Source organism: Lacerta agilis, chromosome 5 (genome assembly GCF_009819535.1).
Source record: "Lacerta agilis isolate rLacAgi1 chromosome 5, rLacAgi1.pri, whole genome shotgun sequence".
NCBI lineage: Eukaryota > Metazoa > Chordata > Lepidosauria > Squamata > Lacertidae > Lacerta > Lacerta agilis.
Window position 1 is genome coordinate 19,268,303 of NC_046316.1, and position 19,712 is coordinate 19,288,014.

At 40.9% G+C, this 19,712-nt stretch overlaps 1 protein-coding gene across 1 annotated transcript in view; it reads left to right on the forward strand.

The window, feature by feature from the left end:
- The window catches only part of NRG3 (neuregulin 3), a 550,949-nt gene that overhangs the window by 457,402 nt on the left and 73,835 nt on the right, over nt 1-19,712 (forward strand). Inside the window, exon 4 of the mRNA XM_033148775.1 lies at nt 6,547-6,573. Coding sequence (XP_033004666.1) covers nt 6,547-6,573 — 27 coding nt within the window. The remainder of the gene's footprint in view (nt 1-6,546; nt 6,574-19,712) is intronic.

Genomic DNA, 19,712 nt, shown 5'->3' on the forward strand with positions numbered 1-19,712 from the left:
GAAAATTGAGACAAAATGAGGGTGGAAATTAGGGAAAAAAACTGAGAACCCTAAGACATGACAGTAAATAATCCTCTCCCCACCTCTAGCTGGTTAACACATAGAACCATTCTGGTCTGTGCTGGATTCTCCCTGGCAGTGCCTCCAGCTCTCATATTTATAGGCTGTATCCTACTGAGGAAGCTAACTGGTGCATAACTCGTGCCCACATGAGTCACACGTTAGAGAACCTAAAACCCTCCCACGAGGATTAAAAGGATGAGTCATAAGATTGCAGGTGCATCTATCACAGCATGTGATTTCCCCCTGGTGTCTCGGAGATAGCCACATATCAATCACAGCTCGTGGCTTTTCTCTTTTGCATTCCTTCAGCAGTGCTAACTCTAGCAGGATTTGATAAAGTCTTTCAGGACTCCAGCCTACAACTTTACAATATTATACCGGCAGATCAGATGCTTAATCCAAGCCTGTGCCTGGGCACCAAAAGGGATAATTGCTGAGCATCTTTCCTAATCTCCTGATGATCACAGTGGTCTTCTGAAAATGTCACATAACATCAAGTAATATTAAAAGTCCTACAAGCATTTTAGTAGACGTGCTTTGTATCACTGCACCTCTGTAAAATGCAAGATGGCTTACAACTGTTCTACCAAAAGGTGCTTTCAAAACAAACACCAAAAAATACAAACAATATAATGAGTGCACTTTATAGCTGTGTGTATACACACCCTAGAATAAAACACCCCAGTTTTGGAATCATTGCCAAAATATGAGCTTTGCTTTAAAATAGATACATTAAATCCTGTAATTGTCTGCCTCCCTATGAAGGTTTACTATCATTAATGTGATCATTTCATCTGTGAGTAGGAAGAAAGTGAAAGCCAGGGATTAATCCAATAACACTAGCATAATGTTCTTGCCTGCAGACAGAGGACTCCCAGCTGATGGATTCTAGAGTCCCAACTCAGTGCACAGTGGCAACAACACTAGAGTTTGTTTCTGATCTCTTTTTATGTTAGACTTAAATAATATTGGCTGCATTGGACATGTCAACTTGGGGGTCCACTCCAGACATGCAGCTCTGTCATACTGAAGGACACTAAGGACATTAACCTGTGCTAAAAGTAGCACCAGCCAAAAATCATTTATGCTAATAGCAAACTTGTTCTCTGAATGCGGATTCTTATGCTGGCAAAATGGCACCATCTTCACTTAAGAGGGAGGTATTAGTGGGCTTTGGGAAGAGCCACAAAGTGTTCAGATTTACAAAAAACAAAAACAAAAAACCCAACTATAGAAAGCTAATTGTTGCAAGAAGAAAGAAAGTGGGGAAGTATTGGAAAGGGAAGATCCTGAAAGAAGGCACAGCAGGCTGGCTGGAACCCTGAACTGGAAAACTTCACACTGCAACATTTTGTTGCAGGCTTCACTTGGATCTGCTTATTTGAATCCACCTCACATTTAGTTTTGATTTTGCCCAGGACATGTCCAATTTTAGAAATGAATGTAGTGCCCAAATAGATTACATATCTCATTGGCTGGTTGTAATGAGACCTTAAATCAATACTATTAAACAAGAATAATTTGTTGAACTGATGAAAGATAGCAGGAAAACACTGTAATCTTTCAGGTAAGCAGTTACAGTGGTACCTCTGATTATGCACTTAATTTGTTCCGGAAGTCTGTTCTTAACCTGAAACCGTTCTTAACATGAGGTACCACTTTAGCTAATGGGGCCTCCCGCTGCCGCCACGCCATGGCAGTGCGATTTCTGTTCTCATCCTGAGGTAAGGTTCTTAATCTGAGGTACTACTTCTGGGTGAGCGGAGTCTGTAACCTGAAGTGTTTGTCGCCACTGTATTTATATCTCTAACATTTCACAATATGTAAAGTTGACCATTAACTTTTCTTTTCCAAAGTTAGAAATGGTCTTTCAACTCCAGCTGTTCAGCAAAGAGCAGACTCAAGTGAGTTGCGCTGTGTTAACTGCAGGGAGCTGAAATCAATAGTTTATTCCTCTAGTCTGCCCTGAACCTTGAAAGAAAGGTTTTTGTGGGAAGCTGTTCCAGCCACCATTGTTCCTCTGGTGTTCCATTAGGGTTCTTCGGGGACTATATTATGCAGCTCTGTTGGTGTCAGTTTTTAAAGCACTGCGAACCACCTTATATGGGAAGAAAAGGTAGTAGATTTTCCTCCCTGCATTGATTTTTCTGTCCCTTAAGGGTATGTGGAACTAGCTTCAAGCTACTTTAGGACTAATTTGCATGAATGAAAATTCACATTGTTTGCACAAAGAGCTCCATGAAGAACAGCCTGGCTGCATGGTAGAGTTAATGTGTCACCTGAGTGCTGTCACTCTAGCCTTTCTGCTGGCAATTGAAGAAAGCACGTAAAGAACTACACTGCTGGGCCAGACCACAAGTGGCCATTGAGATGTCCATGGAAGCTCATGAACAGGGAATGTATGCAATGGCTATCCATTGTTCTTTATTTTTTTGGCATTTGATAATCAAGTGGCATGCCACCTATGAATACTCCTGCAATGCTCTATGTTTTCCCCATGAAGACTGCAAAATAGTAGGAGGGGTTTACTCCCTCCCTATAAAAATGCCTCGTCGGAACTCTTGCTCTTCCATCTAAGGGGCTTTGGCTTTGTTGCATCATGGGCATTAGTTATTCCTATATCTAAAAAGAAACAGGTCTGCTCCAAAATAAAAGCCTTATTTGGCCCCATACGCCTAGAGAGAAGACTTGTGAGACATGCATTTGGAGACTAGTCCATTAGGGTCAATGGAGCATTGCTCCACCAACCTCTGACCATCCCCAACTGTCTTCCTTCTTATCTAAAAACCACCATGGGGACTGGGCCCGGCTGTCAGCTTCCTCCTTTTTGGTCTCAGTTTTGCCCTTGGAGAATTCAGCATAGGAACAGGACCAAAATATGAATTAGCTGACTCTCCCTATCACTGGCTCCGAATAAACCTATGGTTGACCTCTCTGCCTTCCACCCTAAGATTCCTAGTGAGTACCAGCCACCACTGACATCAAACTATCAAGCAGCTTCAGTAACTATCTAGTTAACCTTCATGAGTTGTTTCTCTAGTGCCAATGGGTGTCTGTTCCTGCCTTCCCTGGAGCAGGAACGCTTTGCTTAGAGTTTCCACTGAAATTTAATCTGCAGCAAAATTCAAGCAAATGTGAAGGACCTTAGGAAGAATTTTGAGTAGACATCATGTTTGTAGAAGACCAGAGGCATTTTGGGATGGGGTAGAATTGCTTTCTCAAGAGGATCCCTATATCCTACTGGTGACACCCTCTTCCTCCCTTTTAATGCCTGGGATCAAACAAAGATGCTCAGCTTTTGATGACTGGGGAACATTGTTTCAGTTCTGCTTGTTTGCCTGTTCTTAAGACAAAGCACTCCTATCATAGGCTTTCACAGGCATACACAACTTCCCATTCACTTTTTTTTTCAGAAAAGACAACAGTATTCCTTTCTCTGTTATCATACATCACTGTTCCCTTGAAGGAGATGGCAGATTGCCATTAAAAAGCATTGTTATTTTCATTACGTATTTGACCCAGTTTTGAAAATAAAATTTCTTTATCAGCTCTTCTGCATAGACTTTCAAAAGGAGCATAGCTTGATCTTGCTTTATAGCTGAATTTCTCATTTCCTGGAGATCAGATAACATATTTTGGAAAGGAAGAAAACTGCTGGTATCTCAGCTGGTTTACCAAACCAAATAAACCATGCACAATAAATATTGTACTGTATTAGCATATTTCCCCCCTCAAACACTTATGTGGATGTCATGTATCATAATGCGGTTGAGTGTTATCTTTCAAGCACACATTGGGTGTTTGAATGCCACATATTTCTATAATCTTAAAATAATGGCTGGTGAAATAACCATTATGGTAGGCGTGGGCAAACTCGCCCCTCCAGATGTTTTGGGACCACAATTCCCATCATCCCTGACCACTGCTCCTGTTAGCTAGGGATCATGGGAGTTGTAGGGCAAAAACATTTGGAGGGCAAAGTTTGCCTATGCCTGCATTATGGGAACCGTTGGTCAATCTATTCAGCAGTAGTTCTCCACAGATAGGAGTCTTTCTCAGCCCAATCTTGGAGAAACTGGAGATGGCATATGGGACCTTTTCCATGCCAAGCCTGTGCCCTTCAGGTGAGCTGTGACTCTTCCCATAGTGCACAGGATAAGAGCTTATCCCTTTACAGTTCCATAGTTTGGGCCTCACATGTTCATATGTGTTTAAATGATATTCTCCACATCTCTGGGATACAATCCAGAAAAAATTAGGCATGACTAAGTCCCACTGAAATCAATGGGACACAAGTCTTGCAGCCAAATATATAGTGTCTTAATTTGAATCTAATTATGGATCCCAGTGTACTATACTTCTCCTGCTTGTAGTCCCATCGCCTTTCTACCAGCTCTTTTCTGCCTTACCTTGACCCATGTCTCTGGGGCCTCTGGTCCTCCTTTTCAAGGCAGCTTATTGCTTACACTTCCACCCCTAGGATTTTTGGCCTGTCTCCTCTTTGACATCATAGTAAGCCAACAAGAGTCTTAAGAGTCCTAAGCCACTCTTCCATTTCAGTCAATCATTGCACACAGCCTCACCACCACTACAAATATATTTTCGAACATTGCAGTGTAGGATTAAGTGGTCTGGGGTGAAAGCCATTAATTTCAGTGAAAGGTATGCCTAGCCCTTTCTAGCTATCCAACAGAGCCATTGTGTATGCTTTTGTGTATGATCAAAGTACAGCAAGAAGCAAGCCTATTTGCATGAATGATCAGTGGCCAATATGAAATGTTTGGCAAATTATGCATCACTATGATTATTTTCTATCCAAACACCATGGAAACTGGATTTATATAACTTGGAGCTAACCTGGTGAACTTTTCAGTGGGTGCAAGGGGCTCACCTGTAGCCATTGATAGTCTGAATGACACAATGAAATTTGGTCCATCTCTTATTAACTGGATGCTCTCCAGGTGATGTTTGTCTGTTATAAAATAAACATACACTTTAAGAAGCACGTGTCCTGAAAACAATTCACAGGTTTGTTATCCTGAACAAGTCCCGCTGAAGTGGAGATCTAGATCAAAAGCAAATGAATCCTTTTACCCAGTAGAAATTCAAATAATGTGTTGCTCTTACATCCATTTGAAATCTTCAGGGAGGAAAGCTACTGCTGGGGGCGACATGGAGTGTGAAAATTGCAAGTCAGGAAAGGATTGGTGTGTGATGTGGGCCTTACATGAAAACTTCCAGCTGGATTGTAGCCATAGCAGTTTAAAAACCAGGCTGAAAACTTATATAATGTAAGCAGATATTTATTTCTGAAGGTTCCTGATACCACTTGGAGCTATTTCTTGTGAGATAAGCAATGTTCTATTTTAAATAATTCCATATACTGTAAAGCATACATGATCAGTATTCAGAGTTCTGAAGGTCTCTCTGCCAGGTGGCATTTATTTTTAGCTACTTAGGAAAGTACAGGACATTCTGAAACATCTGAACATTGCTGAACCAACGTTGCCGAACTATTGTGTGAAACACTTATGAGAAAAGCTTTTGAGGTTTGCATTGTTGCTCTCATGATGTACCCTGCATTTCTGAGGTTGCCTAGCAATTGTAAGTTGTTTAAACGTCAAGCCAACAACAATGATAACTATGATTAAAGTACAGTCATTCAAAGGAACAGCTCCCATACCTGCAAGTATAAATTCCTCCAGAATGAAGGAAAGGAAAGGAAAATAACATTTTGGACAATGCATGAAATACATAAACAAGAAGAAAAACAAAACACCAAGGGAGATGTGTATAATTGCACTGTTTCTAGACATTTCAAGTAAAGTAACCATAGTGTCTTGGATAATCTTTTTCCAGCTTTTAGTTGATGTGAAGGACTCTAAAATGAGTGATATCCTGTGAAGCAAAAGTCAGAATTCTCTTCCACAAATAATAGGGCTTCCCCTTCCTCTTCTCCCCCCCTGCTGTCTCACATGCCCCCAATGTTCTCTACAGTGTGTCATTTCTAAATGTATTTATTAATCATGGTGCCTTGTATTGTAATATATATTTTTTAAAATATATATTTTTGGAGACATTGAAAACTTCAACTTTTGGGGGATATACTTCATATTCATTTGTCAACGTTTTCCAGGAAGCAGCATCTTTTGACTGTATGTGCAACGAATTCTACAAATGTAGGATTTAGTATGGAAGTTCCGTAACAATGCTGGGGTATGCTTGCTTTTATGGAGAGCTATACAAATGTTCCAATTATATGTATTGTCTATTAACAGGAGTGCTTTTGAACTATATGTGCACCAAATTCTAGCATTCTAGGTCATGTGGGAGTATCCTAGCAATTTTGATACGTCCATGAGTGACGCTCAAATGTCTTTGTGCTTACAGCTTGTAATAATGTATTTGGTTTCAATGGCTCCTTACTAATGTTTACCTTCTTTTTCTTTTGTCCTTCTTTTACATGCTTTCCTTGGTGTATAGCTCACCATTTAGGAATTGAATTCATGGGTAAGCTTTCAATTTTCTTTTAAATTTGCTGTTGATATTTAAATCCTCAAAAATCTATTGTGTTACACTCTGTGAAAGAATTTCAGGCACTGTGCAGATTCCAAGCATTGCCATGACTTGTCATGACAAGGACTAAAGCTGCTGCATTTAAATGAAAGTTTTGTGACAACAATCTACTATTCGGGAGTTATCGGGCATCTCAGGCTTAGATTGGGGAGAAGCTCCTTTAGATTCCTCTTCTGTCAATATCAGCTCAAAACCTTCCTCTCTGAGTTGCCATCTCATCTCTGAGTAGAAAGCAAAGGAAAGATGACGGAACCCTGCATCTTTCTCCTCACAAATGAAAAAGCAGCTGTGAGAGAGCCACTTTGAGCTGAAAAAGTTTCAGGGTGATAAAAGTTAAGTGACAAAAAAAACCATGGTGGGGAGGGATGTGTATAGGGAGGGAATTGCAACATGTATTGTGAGCTTTAGAAAATCCTTTTGAAGATAAATGAGAAGTGCCCATATAAAACAAAGCCTTCTATTTTACAAGGAGAGACTGAAACTCAACCTTATGAGTTCATAGCCACTGGTCAGCCATATATTTTTTACAGAAGCCATGTTTTGAAGGGACAGTAACAGTGGTTGTACAGTGGCATGTTCTGAAAAGGTGTGCCTGTCACTTCAGAGGAGGGCAGCAGAAGAAGTGGAGGTGAGAAAAGAAAGCAAGTTGAAGGCTGTTGGATCAAAGATGTTAGTTGAAGGGAACTGAGGGTTTCCTGCAATAGTCTATCTGGTGAATGAGGTAAAACATAGCAGTATTGGCTGTGGGGGTAGGTGTAGGCTCAAGAGGCATAAACCACTCTCTCATAAGGGTGTGGTCTATTTCAGAGTTGATCCCAGATTCCTTTGAGTCTTGGGCCAACTTGAAATGGGATCTGCCCACTCCTGACACAACAGGCCCTCCCCTACCAGCCCTCCCATTGCCAGCAAACAAATCCTATATCTTTGCAAAATGGATAATTGGAAGTAGGGGGCATTTTTTGGCTCCTCCCCTGCAATATTCTGTGTGGGTTGCTGTTGAAGAGGCAAAACTGTAAGAGGGGCTGAGTTGTGAAAAAGCCATTTGGACTTTTGGCTCTTCCTTTCAAATGTTGAAAGGTGGGCTGCTTGTGCTTTTGAACATCAGAACAGATGAGAAATCCAAGCCTAGAAACGGACTGGGAAAGCAAACAAGTGACTGAAGAAAATGGCTTCATTCTTTGGGGGAACGGAAGAGATGCAAATTGCAGGTGTCAGTTCTCCAATTCCAATGTGGCATCTTGAGGACTGCCAATGTCCTCATGTTGGGAAGTACATTCAGATAGCACTGCAGGTACAAGGTGAGGAAGAAAATGGACAATAGGACTGTAAAATATGTATCTGGCCTTTCTTGCTATGGTAAATACCAGGAAAAGAGCTTTGTCTCTTGCATTATGCAGGAGGAGAAGTTCCAAGCAGCCGTAAAATGCCTCTTTAGATTATTTGGACCCTAAAGCCAACATTGAGTTTAAAATATGTATGCTTGGGAAAGCAACATGGCCAGCTGCAGAGGGAATAGACGAATACTATATGAAGCTGAGACATTTAGCATTTGGAAATACTGATAAAGAGATCAGATCAAAGCTCATGCAACTTTACAGTTCAGCTCATCTGACAAAGCCAGGACTCTGTAATTCTGGTGCTATGCCAGGAGTAGCAAACATAGTGCCTTCCAGATGTTGGTGGACAGCAACTCCCATCATCCCTGACCATTGTTCACCCTGGTTGTGGTCGATGGGAGTTGGATCTGGAGGGCACCACATTGACTTGTGATGCAAGTGGCTGGCACTGCACTGAAGATCAAAAGCTGCGGACTGGAAAAGGGGCATGTATTTCAAATCTATGCATATTTACTCAGAAATACTTCCCACTGTGTTCTTAGAACTGGTTAAAGGAACAACAACAAGGGCCTTCTACTACACAATACTATAGCTGTTAACTTGGAAATAAGTAGCATTGACTTTAGTGGGATTTACTCCTAGGTAAGTGTGTGTAGGATTTCAGCTTTCTTCTACCTTCAGCAGGCCTCCTTCCAAGGATCAAATCACCAGGCATGAGACAATAATCTGTATACACAACCTGTTTTAGGCATTAGAAGAGAAACAGAACAAGATTTCTCTAATTTCCCTTCTAAAAGTACACATGATTAAACATCTGAAGAACAAAGCAACGGGGCCTTTTCTTTCCAAATAAAGTTGAAGTGATGGAGTTGCATAGAGTTGAAATACTCCAGCATTCTCCCCGCCTCTGAAAACTTCCCTTTGAGAAATTCTGGTTCACATAATGTTGGATGAGACTCTATTGCTAGCTCATATTGATGGATGAAGGAAACAGTGGGCTAAAAGTAGAGTAATGGAAGGATTAGAACCAAACCCCTTGCTGCCTCTAACGGTAGTAAAACCATTCCAAATTATATTAACTGTATCCTGAAATTCTGCACCCTTTTCTCAGGTGGAGAAACTGAGGATGATACTTGACTCAATAGTCTCCAGAAGAAAAGAAAAATATGTCACAAATGGTCTTCTAAGCCATGCTTGGCTCTTAGTGCAATCTGTTAGAATAGGAATTGCAGTTGATTTTCAAGAATAGGAAGTTAGATGTGCCCAAATTGTAACCAGGTTTGGTTGCGTAATAAAGACTTATTGGAGAGAAAGACCCCTAACTGGATTTCTCCAGTTGAGGCGAAGGCTCATAAAAGACCCAACATGCCTGCGAAATGGTTGAAATATGCAGATATACTACAACAAGAAGGTCAAAGCTTTAAGTTAAAAAGCTATGACCAAGTAAAGGAAGGGGTGTATGATTGGCTGCAATATTATCAAGTAAATGAAGTCTTTAAAATAGATAAGAAAGTTGGCTTTCAGGTAGAAAAATCTAAGTTGGAAACAGAACTTTTGGACACAAACTCCAAAAATCTCTCCAGGATGTATAATTTGTTGTTGGAGTGGTATACGAAAGATGAACTGGTAAAATCCGCAATGATTGATTGGGCAAAGGATGTGGGACATAATATTTTGTTTTCAGATTGGGAAAGATTGTGGAGGGAAGGTATAAAATTTACTGCATGTAATTTGCTAAAAGAAAATATAATGAAGATGATTTACAGATGGTATTTGACACCAGTTAAATTAGCTAAGATGTATCATGGATTGAGTAATGAATGTTGGAAATGTAAGAAAGTAGAAGGTACCTTCTATCACATGTGGTGGACGTGCCCAAAGGTTAAGGACTTCTGGGAGAAGATATACAACGAGTTGAAAAGAGTGTTTAAATACACATTTCCTAAAAGACCAGAGGCCTTCCTATTGGGCATCTCCAACCATGAGATACATAGAAAAGATAAAGTGTTCTTTATGTATGCCACAACGGCCGCAAGAATCTTAATCGCGAAATACTGGAAGAGTGAGGAGTTACCGACTGTAGAGGAATGGCAAATAAAGACAATAGACTATATGGAACTCGCAGAGCTGACCGGGAAGCTACGTGACCAGAGGGAGGAGGTGGTGCAAGAAGACTGGAAGAAATTTAAGGACTATTTGAAATATCGTGAAAGACTGGTTGTTTGAGTGTAAGCAGCTGAAATATAGGCATTAGCTATAGAATGTTAGATATTAGGATATAAGAAGGAAAGAGTGAATAGTAGAAGAAGATATTATAATATGATTAAACAAGATGTTGTTATTGATGTGTTATTTTTAAGAATTTGGGATAGAGATAACAAAGGTTTTAACTAATAAGCATTATTATGATTGTGAATTACACTGGTTAAGAAACTGCTAAAATAGATTCATTAAGAACGCAGATAAGGGAACGGGGGAAGTTCTATAATAAGATTAGAAACAAGAATATAAAAGTTAGAAAAATTTTGTTTTTGTCTTTTATGCATTGTATTGTTTTTTCGATTGTTTTTATTTTTTTTGTTTTGTTTTCTAGGTTTCTTTTTTATAGTGTAGTTATGTTGTTGTGTATTTTTCTATTGTGTGTTTTGAAAAATTTAATAAATTCTATATAAAAAAAAAATAGATGTGCCCAAATTGTAAAACACTGCTGTATCTTTGCAGGCACTTGCTAATACCTGTGTCAGTGTGTCTTAGGCTGTGGTGTTTTAGTTTACAAGACTTGAATCCTCATAGCTTAGATATGTAACCGTTGTGAGATTGTAGAAACCAATGGGAGGGCTGTGTTTTGTAGGGCAAAACCTCATGTGTCAGTGAATGCCTAGCAGATAATATGTTGTTGTTGTTGTTGTTGTTGTTGTTGTTGTTGTTGTTGTTGTTGTTAGCAATCTCAAGCCAATGCCTCTCTGGGTTAGAAAACACAGATCTGTCATTGTTTTCCCCTGACACTTTGCCTAATCCCTGTTGAGAGTGTCTGAAATGTACAAGGCACAGAGTCAGCTAAAATTCTCCAGGGAAAAAAATCACAAGCGAAATATGTCACTTACCCATATTATTTAAGACAGAAACTCTCCCACCACCGGCTCAGTTTGTTTACAGCTATGCTAATGGTGACATGAAGTAAAGCATTGTTTTGACACACTCGTGAGGGAACCTTATAAAAATCAGAGCAAACAGCTGTTAAACTGTGAGCGGGAAGTTAGCTTATTTGAAAGGGTTTGGACACTGGCTTCTATGATATTTGTTTTCTACAAAAAAATAAAAAAAAAAATGTTTCTTTAGTGCAGTCCTGTGCATGTCTTCTTAGAAGTAAGTCCCACTGCATTCAACAGGACTTACTTGCGAGTAACTGTATAGAAGACTACAGCTTTCATTTCCCACAGAAAATAATAGTAATAATTCCACGTACTGCTTATCGGTAGACATTTTGGGAGCCAGCAGTAGTGGGTACTGGGTATTTTCTGAAGATATGTTTAGATTATCACATATAATCCTTTGCAATACGTTAAACCAATGTTCCACAAACCCTGAGATTCCTTTATTGGGGACTTCTTATTAATGGTGTAATGGTGCAAAGGGATGGATGGGCCCATTTAAGCCTTGTCCATCCCAGCAATTCATGTGACTTTCCAGGTGGATTTTTAATGGAAAATCCTGCAAAACATAAAAAGTGAAGTTCTTACAAGGTGCTCTGAGGGTTGCACACTGCTTCCATCCCTCAAATAAAACAAAATCTTCTTCTAAACTTTTTTCCAAATAGGACATAAAGTAGCTCACAGCCTGGAGTGGGTTGTGTGGGGGACTCCTTGATGCCTCACACTTTGAGTGAGAATACAGCAGCAAGTCCCACAGAGAGAGATGGAACGTGCTAGCGTTTTGCCACTCTCAGGGGGAATTTGACAGAAAAAGGTGTCGGGGAGGGGGAACCACGTTTTCCCCCAACGAAGTTCCTCTGGAGAGAGATGGGGTGTCATCAAATGCCAGAGCACTTACTGCATCTGCTCCCAAAGTGTGCAGCAGCAAGGAGCCCCATGTATTAGCTGCTCTAGGCTGTGGGTGGCTGGCTACCCTATTTTGGAAAAGAAAGAAAGAAAAGAAAAACATTTTTAGAGGAATGGGTGAGCAGTGAGCAACCCCCATACGTCCTTGTAAAGGAATCAGAAATATTGTGGATTCTGAAGTGGGCTGTGAACTGACCAAAGTCATGATCCACTTGAACTGAAGCAGGTGAGCCTACTTTGGAATCTGAGTTCAGCAGATTATTCCCGCATCCCTAATGGTGTTTATAACTTTCCTTGGGAAAACAGGGTGCTCACCTCCTCTAATCTTCCCCAGCAGTGTACAGTGACATGAGAGAGTAGGGTGTGGCCTCGAACGTTATCTTATTTTGTTGAGACCCAACAAACAGACAGCAGACCTGACCCGTCACCCAATGAGAACCAACTGTGAAGTCTGGAACATTCCCAGAATCCCTTGCAATATGTGATGCTTCTATGGCCAATGCATGCAGGTTTCTTAGATGCTGATATGGGAGGAGTTCCTCGAAGATAAAGAGGTTGGAAAAGCACTGCTTTAATTCAGAATGTAGAGGGTTTCCAAATATGTGATGTGAGCAAACTTCAAACTACTTTCCCACATCACGAGGGAGAGAAAGCAAGGGTGATGCATTTGTAACGTGGGTTTTATGTTCACGTGGCAAACGTCATTGGAGCAATGACTCCTTGAAGCTTCATATGCAGGGGGGAAATGCCCTACATGAGCACTAACATTGGGAGCGCCACAGCATATACGGTGGTACCTTGGTTTACGAACTTAATCCGTTCCGGAAGCCCGTTCTTATATCGAATCCGTTCTTAAACCGAGGCGCGCTTTCCCTAATGAGGCTTCCCATCGCTGGTGTCATTCCACCATTCAGCTTCCATTCATAGACCAAGGTAAAGTTCACTAACCAAAACACCTACTTCCAGTTTTGTGGAGTTCGTAAACCGAATAGTTTGTAAACAGGGCTGTTTGTAAACCGAGGTACCACTGTATATGTGTGTATATACATTGAACCTATCTAACTGTACATATGAAAATGCAAAATGGGAATGTGGCAAACAGTTGTTTGCAAACACCTGTATCACACAAGCACACTTGTTATGAAGTGAAAATGGCTGGCTGCATCTCCCAATTTAGTGTGTGCTACAGAAAGTGTGAAATATAGAAGAGAAAAGGAGAGAGATCCCAAGTATGTTGACGACACTGCAAACAGTGGTTGAAAATAGCAAAGGCAGAGGAGAAGGGAGAGAATGGATGAATGGGAGAGGCAAGAGTGACAAGTGAATGAACAAAGGCAGGATAAGGAGGGAAAACCTGTAAATAATAATTGAGTAGTAGTAGTAGTAGTAGTAGTAGTATTTATTGTTATTGTTATTGTTATTTATCTGTACCCTGTCCATCTGACTGGGTTGCCTCAGCCACTCAGGGTGGCTTCCAGCATATATAAAAACATAGTAAAACTATACTATCCTAATATATATATAATTCCTAATCTCCTTGACAGTAGGAGTAGATTAAAATAGGATTATGATTTAGTACTTATTAACACTGTGCTATCCAATCATAAATGGCTTTACACAAAAGTAAGCCCCCTTGCTTTCAAGATGGCTTACTTCTGAGTAAACATGCTTAGGGTTTTAGTTATAGTTATAGTTACAGTCCCACACTGAGTTTCCCCCTCCGCACAAAAAGAAACAAAGGCCCTATTACTGATACCCCTTCTCTGCCTGTAATATGTCCTGCATTAGCTTCTAAATCAGATGGCTTGGGGAAGCAACATTGACTGCAGGTTTTCCTTTTTTTAATATAAATAAAGTACTGAATAGTACACTTATTCTCATATCTGGTTGTGCTTTTTGTGTGGACAGGCGGAGTCCCCCAACCCCCAGGCATCTCCCGAGCGGAATAATGACACAAGACAACGTGCTATGGGATTAAAACTGGCCACAACTTTATTAAGATTCAGATGTAGGGAGACCTTGGCTCAGGCATTGGGCGTTTATCCTTCCCAGCCCCCAGCCGGGGATTTGGGAAATTTCAGGGTTATCCAGAATGTGCGGGGATTGGGCTAGCTCTGGAGAACATATCTTCAAGCAGATAGCCTGCCCCCCATTTGCAGCCACTGGTGGGGAGAGCAATGACAACCTCTCGGCATATGGTTAATGCCTCCCCCCAATACCCCTTTAATGGGAACCCTGGTATCGCTGCTGCTCTGGGGGTGTGGAGTCACCGCCCCATGCCCCTCCCATTTAGGATGATGACTAAAGGATTCCGCCCAAGGCCTGAAACCGCCAAAGTTGTGACGAATTGCTACAGGAAAGGCAAAACCTGCCAATGCAGGGAAATTCCTTTCCGGCCCTTCAACAGTGCCCTTGACATAGCAGCACCTGTGTACCTGTGGAGAAGATGTTAACCTGCAAAATAAGCATTAATTGAGGGAGTGGAAGGTGGGAGAAGCTCTGGAGCCCAAATGCTGCTTCCTGGTAAGCTACACCTTCTATTGTGTGGGCTAGGTAGTCCCTCCCCTTACCTGGCCAATCCCATGGCAATGCCATCTGGAGAGGAGGTAATAGGTATCTGAATAGCAGTGCACTGGTATTTTGTGTTTGGACAACTTGGGACAGGGAAGGATCAGCACAGTCACAATCTTATCAAAAAGTAGAGAGATAAAATAAAAAAATAAAAAAGTAGAGAGATGTTATTTTGCTTTAATATTACGCTAGAAACACTACAATTGTCCGTGATATTTGAACAGTTCAAAATGAATCTTGCTAGCAGCAGTGTAAGAATTAGCAGAAAGGGCAATGGTTGATGTGCCAGGGTTCATGCACATGCATTTGTTTGTGCCTAAACACAGGAATCAAGAAGTATCCACCCTCCCCGCAGAGATTTCACTTCTAGAGACTTGGGGGGGGGGCAGATGGCTTAAATCCAAAGGGTGGCACTCAAATGCATGTTTTAAATTTTAATAGCGACAGCAAGAGAACGTTAAATCGTGGAGTGGGGAAGAGAAAGCTCTTTAAAAGCAGAATTTGCATGTTTCTTCTCGCTGATGCAAATATCTTTACCACTTTCATGGACTGTACAAACTCACTGTTATTCCAATCCTTTCTGAACCATGGCAGGGTGGAACATTTCACTGGCAGTTGAAATGTAATTGTTATTCTGAAAGAGCATCCTCCTAAGCCTGTGACCAAACCAATGTCAACAGCATAAACCATAAACAATTTTATGCACGAAAGGCATAAAGTCAGACCATGTGTGACTCTAAACTAAATATTGCCATAGCATGAATATAGCACTTCAGCAGGTGTTTCCGCCGAACAAACTGGCATCTGGCATTTTTACAATGTCAAGATTACTGAAATAGAGCTTAGCATATATAAATCTTCCTAAAGGTTTATTTGAATCTTATTAGTGCCACTCAGGAAAAATCCAGCAGAATCCTTCATGTTCCATGTTGGAAAATTATTCCGGGTTATGTTGGGAGGTGCCTCTTTGGGTCTGTTCTGTGAGTTTTATGATCAAATAATGAAATGTCAGTTGTGCTATATTGTATTTTTGACAATGAAGCCTCTGGCACTAATTAGCTGAGCTGATGTGATGGTTTGTAACATTCCAACTACATGAGGAACAAAACTGTCAACAGCAAAACGTTCAGAATCCAGTTTCCATGAGAAGGGATAGTTGTCAGTTTAGCACTGATTAAACCTCATATGCGCCCTATAGATGGAGGAGCTCCCAGGTCAGGTTTGTTTGTGTGAATATTCATCTTTTTCCCTTTCAACCTTTTTGGTACTGCCTTTTCACTTCCTACCATTTCTTCCTACTTTCTGAGCTGATCAACTGATTATGATCAGAGATCACTTAGTGAGTGGGATAATGTTACGAGATCAGCACTATTTGGTCATGCAAAGAAGTGACTGAAAACGAGGGTAACAGTCAGCAAGGGATGGTTTTTGCAACAAAATAAAAATGAAGGGGGAAAAGCTAAAAGGGGGAGGTGGTGTTAATGCTGACATTCATTAAAAATAAAAAAAAATAGAAATAGAAAACCTCATATTTAAGAGGAGGCCATTTCTTCCTGCGTGGTGTAGTGGTTAAAAGCAGTAGACTTGTAATCTGGGGAACCGGGTTCGCGTCTCCACTCCTCCACATGCAGCTGCTGGGTGACCTTGGGCTAGTCACACTTCTTTGAAGTCTCTAAGCCCCACTCACCTCACAGAGTGTTTGTTGTGGGGGAGGAAGGGAAAGGAGAATGTTAGCCGCTTTGAGAATCCTTTGGGTAGTGATAAAGCGGGATATCAAATCCAAACTCCTCCTCCTCCTCCTCCTCCTCCTCCTCCTCCTCCTCCTCCTCCTCCTCCTCTTCTTCTTCTTCTTTTTCTTCTTCTTCTTCTTCCTAAAGAACCAAGACACAACCTCAATGCAATATTAAGACTTCAACATTGGAGGGGCAATTTTTGCCTACAAAAAAACTCCATTGCCTCCCCTCTCCCCACCACCAGATATATCTAACTAAACTTCTGCTAAAGCTTTCATGCAAAAAGGTGAGGGTAGGAGAAAAGGGAAAGGATTTTTTTAAAAAAAATTGCAGGCACTTCTGGAAGGGGGGGGGAGAAGTGAAAATCAGTGCTTTCCTTTCTTTAGTTTTCCTCCCTTGGCTAATGTGTACCAACCTCCCCCATTTCTAAGCACACTGATGATTGCAAGTGAACATTACCACAGTAATACTGAGAATAAGGCTCTGAAAGTACATGCTATGCTTAGCTAAATTTAATTGGTCACCTTGAATTATAACGTCAATGGTTATGGTCAAACTTTAATTTTACTAAGCCACAGAGCTTGCCTCTGCTAATGATGAGATCAGCAAAACTCTTCAAATATGCTATTTTGCAACCAAAAATTCAGCTGCACAAGACATTAAATATATTTGCCTGCCCTGTTTGCTACTTTGTCCATCTTGCAGTCTGGCATGATAAGTCTGTAACAGTACAAAGGATTTGACATTAGAAATTCCAAGGATATGACACTTGGAATTACATAGTTTTTTTTTTCTCTAGATAATTAAGAATTCAATATCACAAAAGTGGGACTCATGTTAGAAGGTAACAAATACATTATGTTAACAACACTTTAATTCTGGTGTACAAAAAAATTGCACAGTGCTTGATAGATGACTTAGGAATGATGACAGCTAAAAGCAATTAATTATGTTATCTATTTCTCAGAATGTTTGTTAATACTGAAAATCCAGTCCTGACAGCAGGGTTTAGAGGGAATTCCAGCTAACAGGCAGGGAGACCTCCAAAATGATACCAAGCATGAGATCAGGGAATACGCATTTAGTCCAGGAATGAAAAACAAGACCCCCCCCCAGCAGGCCGGAACTTGACCTCACCCTGCCCCCCTGCAGATCACTTTGGCAGGTAGGCGGGGCTGCCCATCTGTCATTTACCAGATGTCAATATGATGTAAGGTGAGTCACCTTCAAAGGAACCAATCAGGAGCATTCTCCAAGTCAGGGGTCAGCAAAGTTTTTTGTGGCTTGAGCCGGTTCACGGTCCCACAAATGCCGTGGTGGGCCGAAGTGTGTGTGTGCACGCACATGCAGGCATGTGCAAATGCTATTTCTGGTGCTCCTTCCAGCACAGAGGAGGTGTGTGCAGCTTCCCATTGGCTGCAGGAGCCTCAACAGTTGGAAAGCCGTTCCTGCAGAGATTAGTAGTAATACTTAGCAGTTGTATAGTGGTTTTTAGTGTTCAAAGGTGGAACCCTTTCATATGTGGGGTGTTATTGTTCCTGTATGTACACTGCCAGTCAGTGTAGACAATGCCTAACCAGGTGGACCAGTGGTCTGACTTTGTATAAGACATCTTCCTATGTACTTAAGGCCACCAGGTGAGTTCTTGGCAGAAGAAGCAGCGGACTAGGAACTTCCTCCTTCACAGGCCTTCTCATAAGCCTACTCACATAATCACACCAGCTCTCCATTAATAATGAAATCAATACAGGCTTTAAAAAAACGTTGCTCATTGTCTCAGGTGCTTTTTTAAGGAATAGTGGTTTATGTGTTTTAAGAATGAGTTTCAGATTTCAACACTGGTGAGGATTTATGAGAATGAAGCCACCAAGTACTTAGATTATGAACACATTTGCTTGGACGAGTTTGGATTTCAACCGACATAATTAGGGATGGGAGAGAGGTTTGATTTTCTTTACATTTTAATGATAAACTGTATAATTTGCTTTTCTTGAAACTGTATATGAACCTAGACATGATTATCCTCTGAAATTCACACACTTCCAGATTTTATGTTGCGGGTCTCCAACTAAGCAATGATTTAAAAAATGCATACATTAATGAATATAACATTGCAATATCATATATGGGGAAATTGCTTACAGAAATGCATTTTTTTTTCAAAACTGCATGTACAAAATAGTTTATGTTAGGAAAAAATTGCACACAGAAGCTGATGACTGGACTTCTAACGAAATTCACAGACTGATGTGGAAATGTGGAGAAATGAATATAGGATTGGAAAAATTAGAAATGAAAGAGCTTCAAATTAACATTCTTCCATTTGTACAAGTATTCTTGAGGCCAGTGGGTTTCTGGATTAGAACTCTGAAAGCATGAAGATCACAGGAAGACTTGCCCCTATCTTGTAACACTGACTCTTCTCTAAGTGCCATTTCTTCTCAGTTAAGGCTTTGCTTAACTCATGGTGAAATATTCAGTCCCAGACACGTGGTCAGAAGAGAAGCAGCGCAGTTGCTGCTGATGCATTTTCCTGGGATGTGACATTTCCTACAAAGGTAAGTAGAGATACAGCCTCTTTTGTACACATTCTGCTATGTTTCAGTTTAAATGTGTTAATTTTTATTCTCTGCTGTTAGGGGCACAGGATTTTTTTTCCTATAGGAAGCTAGAAGATGTTGACATTTTGGTTACATTCACGCATCCAGGACTAATTCTCCAGTGTCATATCATATACTTCGGCCAGAAAGCAACTGCACCTTGCATTTTGCACCCAGCTGCAGTGAAATGGTAAGCCCCAGAATAATGTACACGAGTTCACTTTACAGTGTCACACGATTAAATGATTTTAACTGATCAGGCTTCCACCTAATCATTCCTGTAATCAAGTGAATAAGAGACCAGCACCACCTTAGGACTATTTCAAACACCACATGCAATGGTATTATGTGAGGCTTGGGAAGAGGCAACCAGATTCATATAAAGCCCATGCTTGTTTCACGTAAGACCATAAGAAGGGCCTGCTGGATCAGTCCAGCAGCCTATCTAGTCAAGCATCCTGTTTTCACAATGGCCAACCAGATGCCTGCAGGAAACCCGCAAGTAGAATTCAAGCCCAAATCACTCTGTCCTCCTATGGATTTCAGCAATGGGTATTAAGCATAATGCCTCTTACTGCAGAGGCAGAGCATAGGCATAATGGCTAATAGCCACTGATGGCTCTCTGAAAGGAGATAATTTCCTGCAGGTAAGTGCGGAAGGAGAAAGCAAGCCCAAAGTTCTAATATGAGAGCTTTTCCAGCCCAAACTTTGGACATGGGGGTGGGATGGAAGGAGATCCAAATGGCAGTGGAGCCAAATGGCAGCTTGCCATT